We start from the raw sequence: 11,118 nt of genomic DNA on the forward strand, positions 1-11,118 counted from the left end.
GGCAGGGAAGCTGCTCAAGACCCAGCTGTCCCTTACCCCAGTTCCAATTTCCAAGAGCGAGTTGGTCTGGCCAAGGCTTAGCTTAGTTACAAGACACGGCTGTGGTGCCAGCTGGAGCCGGTGCAGCCACAGCGTGATACCCCCAAGACACACACACCCCGGACCGGATGAGGTTTCACTTTTATTTCAAATCAGCAGCAGGAAGCATGATGTAGGGATGCAGGCAGACACTTTGCATGCCAGGCCCGAGAGGGAGAAGGACAGAGCTGACGCCTCTGTAAGAGAACAAGTATGCGGGGGGGAGGGCTTGCGGGGGTTTGAACCAGCAGTGCCCAGACGGATGGCTGAGGCACATGCGGCTGGGTGAGTGAGCTGATCTCTAACCTGGGCAGCATAGGGAAGCCACTAGGGGTCAATACAGGGAAGGGGAGATGGACAGGCAAGCTTACAGATGATGCAGTCACAGGGCTTGGCCCTAAAGTAGATTTTTTTTGATCCACTTCTTGTATTTAAAGACCGCCGTTGCGACAGCCGGTTTGAACACGTCGACACAGCTTTTGCCCGTGAAGGAGAGCACGCCGGCCACCTCCGCTTTCTTGCCACACACCACAGGGCCCCCGGAATCACCCTGCAACAGCACAGAGTACACGGCGTCTGTTAGCCTGGGAGGGCCCCTCGCAGCACTGGGAGTGAGGGGCAGGAGCGTGGAAGGGCCCAGGGGTGGGCACGGTGGCGGTGGCACCAAGCAACAGAGAGGATAGAGGCAGCGGGGCACATTGCACAGGGCAGGCACGAGGGTTATTCTAGGACTGGAGCAAACCAACAACTTGCTGTGCTGGTAAAAGGGGCTTGACTGACAGCCCCGGAGACCGGAGTCCTCTCTCCACAGAGCGGGTGCAAAGTAGGGTGAGCGTCCCACACACATGCCCCAGCGGAGCTTGGCCCTGACCTAGGGGCAAATCTCCATGGCCCATTCAGTCTTTGGCCTCTCTGCCAAGCCTGCTACCAAGGGCTTCAAAGACCTGGGGAGACCATGGCCAGCAGCTCCCTGCACCTCACTTATCCTCGCCTGCCAAAAAGGATCAAAGCCTCCGGGATGGAAAATTGGACAGGATTCCCAGGGAGAACACATGGCCAGACCCCCGGGCATCCCTGTCAGCAAAGGTGCTGACTCCATGAGTGCTCAAGGGCTGGAGCACCCATGGAAAAGATAGGGGGTGCTCAGCACCCCGAGGTGGGCCCTGCCAATCAGCTCCTCCCCCTCCCCATCCAGAGCCTCCTGCCCACCGCTGATCGGCCGTTCACCAGCAGGCAGGAGGCACTGGGGGGGAGGGGGGAGCAGGAAGAGGCGGAGCGAGGGCGGGGCATACTCAGGGGAGGGGCAGGGCAGGTTCTTTAGTATCTTAGCTCTGTCTGGGGCCCCCTCGTCAGGCACGGCCATCTCCACACATGCTCGAGAACAGGCAGCTAAGCACGCAGGCCTGGCAACGAGGCCATCCCCCTTGCAGACAGCCAGCTGGGGACTCTTCCCCATCAGCCCCTTTAGACCAGCATTGCTGTTAAGCCATCACCTTGCAGGGGGCAGAGCCCCTCTCGAGCCCTTCGATGCACATCATGGTGCCGGTGACCTCGCCATGCCAGTACCGGCTGTTGTTGCACATCCTGCTGTCCATCACCTTGACGTCGAGTTCGCGCAGGACGGGGGAACACTTGCTGTTTTGTCTGAAAATCCCCCAGCCAGCCACGCTGCACAGCGTCCCCGGGGCTGGCTTCTTCTTGGACAGCGGGAGAAGGCTCGTCTCCTTGTTCCAAGCCACATTCCTGTCCAGCTGCAGGCAGGAGCGAAAGCCAAGGTCAGACCTTGGGGACAGACTCCGCCAGCCTGCAGAAAGGTTCCCAGCCCTAGCACCACTGCGGTCCCCCGAGCTGCTTCCATCTCAGTGGAGATGCCTCCAGCTTCTCCTGCAGGCTGCGGCCCAGTCCCGGACTCGCTGGGGGCCGGGGGCGGTGACTTTGTGCCATTGATACAAAGAGCCCAAATGTGACTCTTTTCATCACCAAGTTCTATAGTGACCTAGGTAGGGGGGATGGGGAGATGGTCTGTCTTAAGCAAGAGAGGCCACAACCCCAAGGAGGTTTGAGAAATACACGGAGACTGATCCCCACTATCCAAGCCTGGCCAGTCTCAAACAGCCAGGGGCCTGGCTCCAGCCCTCTCCTAACGCCCCTTTGTGCCACAGGGCTCCTGGGAGAATTCCCCCAAACAGGAACAGTGTGCACCGCCCCCCTTGGCAGACGCTGGTGCGGGGAGTGCAGAGCAGCCCCTAGGTGGCCAGGTGCCTCGGTGACTCCTCTAACTCCCACGAAAGGCTGCACCAGCCCCACCTCGAGCAGCCCAGAATCTAGGACTCACAGAAGTCCGTGTCCGCCCCCCACCACCCAGGCTGCACCTTCTAGGCTGCTTCCTGAGAGGCCAAGCCCCCAATCCGGCCCTAGAGGAAACCGTGCAGGCCGAGAAGCTGAGGGATGGTGGGAAGGGGGAGGAGGAATGAGAATTTCTAGCTGTTGGGAAGCAGCTGAGGGACAGAGGGAAGCATCCTTAGCTCTGTTAGAGGCCAGACTCTGGGAAAAACTTTACCCCTCAGCAAAAGCAAGGCCAGACTGCACACCTAGCAGCACCTCAGAGGCAAGGGTGTGAGCTGAGAATGACTCAAGACGGGCTAGAGAGCCCTGCTAGCGTTAAAGATTTCCTGTAAGGGTTAGGCAGTTTGTCACTTCTGAATCTCACCTTTCTAGCCACAGCAGAAGAGGGCTCCAAAGAGACCCCTCCCATCCCCCCTTCACCCCACTCAAACTTCCACCTACCGTGCGATGGAGGAACAAAGTTAAGAGTAAATCCTATGCAGTGCTGAATGCCCCGGCTTGCCCCTGAGGGTCCTAACACAGCGCTTTCCATCCGCAAAAGAAATACTGATATCATTAGCAGCATGGCCTAGTGGCTAGAGCACAGGTGGGACTCAGGACACCTGCGCTCTAGTCCTGCCTCTGCCACTGACCCGCTGGGTGACCTCGGGCAAGTCCACTTTTAACCTCTGTGTGGCTCAGTTTCCCCATCTGTAAAAGGAGCTTGACAACTCTGCTCTCCTTTGTAAAGTGCTTTGAGATCCACTGATGATAAGAGCTAGAGACTATTACTACCTCCATTTTACAGATGGGGGAAACTGAGGCAGGCAGAGGCAACACGATCTGTCCAAGACCACACAACAGGAAGAGCCAGGATTTGAACCCACTCCACTGCCCTAGCCTCATGGTCAGATGCTGCCGCCTCATAGGACTGGCCCCCTGTAGCAGAAGCTAGAATAACTGGAGCCCATGGCTCTCTAGCACACCCACGTACCTTGAGCAGCATGATATCATGTACCATGGTCTCGTTGTTGTAGGAAGGATGCCGGACAAACTCCGCGACAGTGAAGACCTGCACTCGGGCATTTCTCACAGCCTTCCTCCAATGGAGACCCACCACCACCCTGATGGAATCCTTACACCTGAGACACAAAAAGAAAGCCTCTCTAGCGTTAGCACCCTCGCTGCGGACACCCGGCTATGCCAATGGAAACACCCCATCGGGGAGGCACAAAGCTAAGCCTGCAGTCAGAGAAGCAAGTCGTCTTTTTGGTGGAGCACGTTCCCCCAGCTCTTGACTCATGACCCCAGTGATGCCAGCCCAACCATTGATCCTCCTGTCATGCCCCTGGTGTGCTGAGGGCAGACGGGCTCTGCATGCAGACGCCTCCTATGAGCTAAGCAAGTATCATCTGAGAATGCAGAAGCAGGCACGTTGGCCCAGATTCTTCAAAAGTATTTAGGTGTCTAATTTGCATTGGAAGTTCGGTGCTCAAATACCTTTGAGGGTCAGGGCCATTCAGGCCACTTTGGGGTGCTTTGGTTTTGGGGTGCCCACCCCGTGATGCACCCTTGGGCCAGATTCTTCTGAGAGAGGCTGAGCGCCCACAACTCCACTGGGCGTCGGGGGAGCTGGAGGCTGTCAACCGCCTCTGAAAATCAGGCCCCACAGACCCCAAATCAGAGATCCCCTTTGAAAAATGTGGCCTGTCTGGTTCACCCAAGACCATGGAGGAGCTGGAGAAAGAACTCGAGTCCTGGCTCCCTGTCCTGCCCTTGATCCACAAGACCTTCCCTTCCTCTCTAGGGTCCCAGTCTGCCTCCTACAGAAGGCAATGGAAAGATTTCAGTTGCATTCAGTCCCCCCATTTACGCCTCCCGACCCTGACCGTGTGCGCCTGCCACGCTAAATGACCCTCAGGATTCTTAGTTTGCTGCTCTGCTGGTTTGGTGAGATTCCGACAGGTGTTCGGCAAGTAATGGCCCTTTTCCTCCCGGTCTGGCACCAAGGCTTTTCCTCTGGCATTTCTTAAACCCGGGTTTCACTATTTGTCCCTGCAGAAGGCTGAGCTCACCTAGCAAATCATCAGAACAGCCTGCTCCCCCCGTCCGAGCCAGGAGCCTGCTCCTCCGGCCCTAATCTGCGGGAACCCACCAGCCTGGGGTGGGTTCTGTACTCACGGGTCGACGTAGCAGTGCGCAGCGGTCAGCACCCAGCGCTTGTGGACTAGGGTTCCCCCGCAGGAGTGAGTGCCTTTGAGCCGGATAGACACCATGTAGGGCCTGGAGTGAGGCAATGCGTCACGTCCCCCAATGATCAAAGACTGGAGCTGGCCTGCTGCAAAGAGAGAAGCAAGATGTGCCCCAGTGCACGGGAACCGGGGAGCAAGGCAGATGCAGAGGACAGTTTTCACCCCAAACTCTGGAAAGGGAGGTGTTTTCGAATCCCAGCACCATGTTGGAACCGATCCATGTCCCAGCTGCTCCAACTATGCCCTTGGGTGTATAAGCCCTGAAGCCGAGAGGTAGCTAGCTCCAGTCCAATGGGCAGGGCATCGGAGCATGAATCAGGAGCCCCGGATTCCCCCCCAGCCATGTTAAACCATCAGTCTATTGACCCATCATGTCCAGAGGCCTGGCTCCAGCAGCTGCTGATACTGGATGTTTCAGAGAAAGGCAAACTCTTTCACCAATGGGGGAACTGAGGCAGAGAGAGAGAGAAATGGCTCAGCTGAGCCCACTCTAATTAGGGGCAGTCAGGAATAGAATCCAGCCCTCCGGATTCCCAGCCCGGTGCTCCTATCCACCGGGCCACCCTGCCACTCCCTGGCACCACGTGACCACCCACTCACCAGCCTTCCCAATGGGGAGGAACAGCAGCACCAGGAAGAGCAATTTCCGATCTGCCTTCATGCTGCTGCCACGCTGAGTCGTCTGCAGACGTCGTCGCCCCACCGCTTCTGTCAGGGGGCATTTCCGCTCTTACTTATATACCCCGCTCCTCCCCTGAGCACATTCGCGTCTCCTCTGCGGCAGCGGGAGAAAGTGCTCTCGGGGGGCGGGTGGTGCAGAGGTGTGAGGTTTGCAGAGCAAAGGATGTGCAGCCGACGTTGTTGCTGTCACACCCACGGCAGGTCTTTCTTCACCGCTTGTGAAAACTTGACGGCGCTGAAAGCAAAGTGTTTCTGCGCCGGGCCTGGGAGATGTTTCAGAGGGAGGAAGACGCTGAGTGCCAACAGCTGAAACATGCCAAAGCTACCGGCAGGGAGAGGAGATAGGCTCACCTTGCTACCGCCATGAAAACAGGAATTCAGTGGTCTAAAGCGAGAGGGTAAAAAGCAAGTCAAGTACATTACATGCTTCCTGAACGCTCTGGGGCCAGATTCCAATCTTTGTTTGCTCTGTGACATTCCACCCCTCAACACTCCCCCCACCCCACACGGCCGAATCCCCCAGCCCACATGCCCCGACAGAAGTAAGAGATGTAAACTGCTCCCCTGCACTTTCCAGCCACTTTTAACTCCCTTTCTATTGCACTCCTCGATCAGGATCGCATCTTTAGGCACAAACAGCTGCTGAAACAGGTCCTGGGGCTGGACTAGATTACAAATCTGGAACCATTCCCCTGATCCAGCTAGGGTTATAGCGTAGCATCCAATTGCCCAACCCCCGTCCCCTTGTCACACCCATGCACCAACTCTCAGCCACTGCACAGCTCTGGACCTTGTCAAGACCAAGAGATACGCCACTACCTTCATTTTCGCAACCACTTACGTGATCGACTGCAACATGCACCTTTGACCCCCTCCCCGGCACCCAGCCCGGGCAAGAAGCTGTGTCAGTGCTCGTAGCGTGTGATAAGACAGTGTCTCTCTCCGAGACGTAAACCCAAGGTCGCAACCACCCAATGCTCACTGAGGAGTCTAACTGCAGGGAGCACGACATCCCAATGATCACACTGGGATGGAGCCAACGCCCAGGTGCGAGCAGAGATCTGAAGGAAAGTGCTCAGGTTTTTCAGGTCCGCGGTACTTTGCAATTCTGCCACAGTCCGCACCATTAGCTAGTGGACAGAACAAGCGGCTGGGTCTCCAGAGACCTAAATTCTATTCCCAGCTCTTCCACTAGCATGCTAGTTGTGTCCTCGGGCAAGTCACTCCCCCTCCCTGTGCCTCAGTTTCCCCATCTACAAGATGGGGATAATGAGACTGGCCTCCTTTGTAAAGTGCTTTGAGATCTGGTGCTGAAAAGCACTAAATAAGGGCTAGGGGTTATTACGACTTCCAGTGAAATCACAAACAACTCTTCCCCCCCCCCCTTCAAAACAGGCAAGCATTGTTGCACCCATTTCACAGACGGAAAGAAATTGAGGCACAGGCCTACTTTACACCAGCATTTTAGGGACATCGCCATCTGTTGCTATCCGCACCAGGAACGGCTAGTGCAGACAGGGCTCCAAGGGGCCTGGTGTGAGCTGCATCAGCGTAGCAAAGCATTGGGAGAGGACCAGCTGGTTACCAGGGCAGATACAGCCAACGAAAAGCTTGGTGGGGTTGGGAGTGCCAGGGTCAGAGCTGAGAATAAAGCTCATTATTGGCTCCCAGCAGGACCTTATCTTATCCCTACCCAGCCCCTCTCCATTAAAGAGCTTGTAACAAAGACTCAGCCGTTCAGTTTTCTGAGGAATGGATTTTAATAAGAGCTTATTAAATAATGAGATTTAGGAGACCTGAGGCCGTGGCTCACATTCCATATCGACTCCCACTGCATTTTAATAGCAAACTCCCACTAGCAACCACTTTATTTTCTAAGTATTCTCACGGGGGTCGAGTCTAGGCGCAAAGCCAAGCAGATTAGTTCACCGCCAACACCGCACCGGGGCCCACAGCAAACCCCGGATGCCAAATGGACAGGGCAAGACACAGCGCCTCACTCCTGGCAGGAATCAACCAAAGCCAAGTCCACCGGGCTCAGTTTCTCCCAGTTGCTATCGGCTGACTCTGCTTTTGGCGCTGGCCGCTTTGGAGGGGCGCACAGCCCTTGCTCGGCCAGCTGCAGGCCTGATGCTCTTCAAGCTCTCCAGCAGCCGCCGCTCGAAGAATTTGTTTCTGTAGTCGAGTTCGTTAAGATGCCTTAAAACCAGAGGCACCTGCTCTTTCTCCACATCCACGTAAACCGGGATCATCTTCGTCCCCTCCTGCTCTATCACATGATGCAGGTTCCACTCCATGACGCGCTGACACCAGGGGTCGTCCAGTGAGCTGGCCGACAAGATGACGATAGCAACCCTGCTGGCCTGGATGACCTCAGTGGCCGTCATGAGAATGGACGTCCCTGCCACCTGGTCCTGGTGCTCGGCATAGCCCTGGAGGCCTTGCTTTTTCAGCATCATGGAGATGCAGGAAGCAATATTGTCGTCATGGAGGCAGTACCAGATGGAGAAGTCGTAGGTAAACCTGGAGGGCGAGGGGGACGTCATGCCAACAGTCACCATGGGCACCCAAGACGGTGACACGCAGCTTACGAAAAGTCAACGGCTGCCTGGAGCCCACGCTTACCCCAGCCAGGTCAGGTTCAAGCTTGCCATTTGGAAACTGGTATCAGGTTCTCCTAATGGCTCAACAAGACGCCTGGTCCAAGAGTCCCTTCCGAACACGAGCAACGAGATCAGGGCCGCCCACTGGGAAAAGGCTACGGAGGCAGATCCTGTAGCATTTTTAGCTTTAAAGATGAAACCCACCCTCACATACCCCCTAGCGTTTCCAGTGAGCACGAGGGGCAACTCTTGTGAAGCTGCATTCATGAGGCTTGGCTGGTTCTTGGAGATTCCAGGCAACATGCAGCAGTGACAGATCTTCCATTAAATCAAAGCACACACGGGGGTTATCTGGCTGGGTGGCTTTCTAGCCCTATGATTTGGATACAGAAACAAGAAGCCACACTGGGGATGTCTGTGAAAGTCTAACACGCACTGAGAAGTTTGTCAGGACTAGGAGGCAGGGCTTTTTTACAGTTGAGAGCAGACCCTCCTGGGCCAGCTTTTTGTCTCTGCTCCCAATCTCTCGGCATCCCAGCGAGGCCAGACAACCTCACAAGGCCTTTTCCTTAATTTCCACGATATTCTGTTCCAAAGTCGCGCCCGCCTGCTTCAGCTCTATGCACTTCTCCTTCAGCACACTGCAGGCCTTCTGCAGCCGCTGGTTCATCTCTACATAAGAATGACTCTGCTGGTACAGGCGCTCGGTCTTCACTTCAGAATCCTCCTTCTTCCTAGGGGCTGGCAAGTCTGGGGAGGGGAAATGTGGGAGGAAAAGACAGAGAATAACATGCATTCAAAAGGGGTAGTCGCTTCATGTAAAGCTAAGTTACATTTCAGATCAGATACACCTTCAGGTCTCGATAGAAAACTAGCCATCCCCTATCTATCAAGTGGAATGGAGGAAGCACCACTCTGCATATTTGCTACCTACAACAAGAGCGATACTTGTTCCAGTGCTCCGAGCAGAGGATTAGAAGCCAGGACTCCTTGGATCTATACCCAGCTCTTGCCACTAACACCACGTGAATGCAGACAAGTTGCTTCACCCTCTCGAATGGGGATATAATACTCATCCTAGATCAAAGCAGCGATAAAGCTTCCCCCTTTTACAGTCTCTTTCCCGTGGCCCATAATCTCCCACTGATGTTCCACCCCAAAGCCCTGTAAGCAGAACCCACCTCCCAGTGCTACTGCCCCGGCAACAATTTCCCAAAGGAAGAGAGTTTGCCGATAAGGTGCAATAATGAAAACGGAATTAAGATCGTTCATTTTGAAGCTTGGGTTTAGTTTTCTGGGCTCCTCTGATCAAAACTATTGTGATTTGCGTTGCCTTGTTCCACTACACCCTCATTCACATTAGGTCTCCTTAAACATGTCTCACACAAGCCTTTTACACTTCTGCACCTGGAATACATCAGTTTTCTCTGAGTGTGTTTAGTTCTAATGAAACTAACAGTCATACAGGCCAAAGACCTATTTATAACCTCTAAACTGGCACAGCACAGGCAGCACCAAGGGATGTTTCCCTGCCGTGCTCTGACCAACGCGCCTTACTTACAAACAGGGGAGGACACCTGTAAAGGTGAAAGGGAAGGTCAGTCTCCAGGCCCCATGAAGTCTGTGGCTTCCCTGAAGAAATTGTCAACAAGAGCACCAATCACAGCTGTGGATTTTGGGCTATAAAGAGGTGTCCTCCAAGAACAGGACTGAGACCCAGCAACTCATATCACCCAAGCCAACAAACTGGCAAGATGGCAGCAACTTTCAGGGCCAATCTGTGCAATGATCGCTGATGAAGATTTTATAATTGATAGGCAGGATTGGAGTGGACAGAGACAGGCTCCCATCGTTTGGAAGATTTCATACAGAATGGATTATGGAGATTCTCGGGGCAAAGAGCTGGGATGCATTCTCCTACCTTTATTGGACTCTGCTATAAGGACATACATGGGATCGGATGGCTGGGTGTTCCGGATGTCCTCGAGGATCTGTTCCACGGTGGGTGGTTCAGGCCGAGTTGGCAGAACCACCCGCTTCTTGCCTTTCGAGCTCATAACTCTCCCGCCTCATAAACGGGCATCCTGGAATGGGCATGAAGAGACTAAGGAGTCAGTGACTTTCCTGCCTGCTGAGTTAATGCTGCTGCCCCCCCCCCCCCCCCCCCGCCCCCCGACTGGATATAAACCCTTTATCCCTTCCCCCCACCTCACACTGTATATCCCATACCCTTATTCCTATATCCCCCCGCGTACCACATACCCCTCTCCCCCACGCCCACCCCCCCATACCGTATACCCCCCCGCTCCCCACCCCCCCATACCGTATACCCCCCATGCCCACCCCCCATTCCATATACCCCCCCACACCGCCCCGCTCCCCACACCCACCCCATTCTGTATACCCCCCTCCCCATGCCCATCCCCCCATACCATATACCCCCTCCATACCCCACCGCTCCCCATGTCCACCCCCCCATTCCATATACCCCCCTCCCCCATACCTCCCCGCTCCCCACGCCCACCCCCCCATACCGTATACCCCCCGCTCCCCACGCCCACCCCCCCATACCGTATACCCCCCATGCCCACCCCCCATTCCATATACCCCCCCACACCGCCCCGCTCCCCACGCCCACCCCATTCTGTATACCCCCCTCCCCATGCCCATCCCCCCAAACTGTATACCCCCCCTCCATACCCCACCACTCCCCACGCCCATCCCCCCATTCCGTATACCCCCCCGCTCCCCCCCCATACCGTATACCCCCCATGCCCACCCCCCATTCCATATACCCTCCCACACCGCCCCGCTCCCCACGCCCACCCCATTCTGTATACCCCCCTCCCCATGCCCATCCCCCCATACCGTATACCCCCCTCCATACCCCACCGCTCCCCATGTCCACCCCCCCATTCCATACACCCCCCTCCCCCATACCTCCCCGCCCCCCACGCCCATCCCCCCGTTCCGTATACCCCCCTCCCCGCCCCCCCGAACTGACGCACCCACCCGGACGTTCACCTGATCGCGGCTCCCAGACTCCGTCCCCACCCCGGCCACCGTATGCCCAGCCCCACTCAGCGGCAGGCCCCACTTCCGGTTCCGCCCCCGCCACGTCATTGGCGTCCCGCGCTGCGTGCCCCGCCCCGCCCCGCCCTTAAAGGGGCCGCGCGCGC

The 11,118-nt window shown here is 56.1% G+C and overlaps 2 protein-coding genes across 5 annotated transcripts; both read right to left on the reverse strand.

Moving 5' to 3' along the window:
• Positions 1 to 168: 168 nt before the first annotated feature.
• LOC102946825 (granzyme M) lies at positions 169 to 5,811 on the reverse strand. 2 transcript variants are annotated; one of them, XM_037885834.2, is made up of 5 exons: positions 5,256 to 5,811; positions 4,585 to 4,738; positions 3,398 to 3,545; positions 1,572 to 1,829; positions 169 to 628 (listed from the first exon to the last, which is right to left on the reverse strand). In XM_037885834.2, exons 1-5 carry the CDS (start codon positions 5,314 to 5,316, stop codon positions 476 to 478), a joined length of 774 nt encoding a protein of 257 aa, XP_037741762.1. In that variant the 5' UTR covers positions 5,317 to 5,811; the 3' UTR covers positions 169 to 475. The 2 variants fall into 2 exon arrangements, with proteins under 2 accessions (XP_037741762.1, XP_037741761.1); XM_037885833.2 differs by having other exon boundaries at positions 4,585 to 4,741; positions 5,256 to 5,810.
• A 1,266-nt stretch (positions 5,812 to 7,077) lies between these two features.
• C25H19orf25 (chromosome 25 C19orf25 homolog) lies at positions 7,078 to 11,107 on the reverse strand. Of its 3 annotated transcripts, none has more exons than XM_037885836.2 (3): positions 10,964 to 11,107; positions 9,861 to 10,023; positions 7,078 to 8,689 (listed from the first exon to the last, which is right to left on the reverse strand). In XM_037885836.2, the coding sequence occupies exons 2-3, from the start codon at positions 9,994 to 9,996 to the stop codon at positions 8,493 to 8,495; spliced, it is 333 nt and encodes a 110-aa protein (XP_037741764.1). In that variant the 5' UTR covers positions 9,997 to 10,023; positions 10,964 to 11,107; the 3' UTR covers positions 7,078 to 8,492. The 3 variants fall into 3 exon arrangements, with proteins under 3 accessions (XP_037741764.1, XP_037741765.1, XP_037741766.1); XM_037885837.2 differs by having other exon boundaries at positions 10,952 to 11,034; XM_037885838.2 differs by having other exon boundaries at positions 10,948 to 11,005.
• Between the last annotated feature and the right edge of the window lie 11 nt (positions 11,108 to 11,118).

This window comes from Chelonia mydas, chromosome 25, assembly GCF_015237465.2.
Source record: "Chelonia mydas isolate rCheMyd1 chromosome 25, rCheMyd1.pri.v2, whole genome shotgun sequence".
Classification (NCBI taxonomy): domain Eukaryota; kingdom Metazoa; phylum Chordata; order Testudines; family Cheloniidae; genus Chelonia; species Chelonia mydas.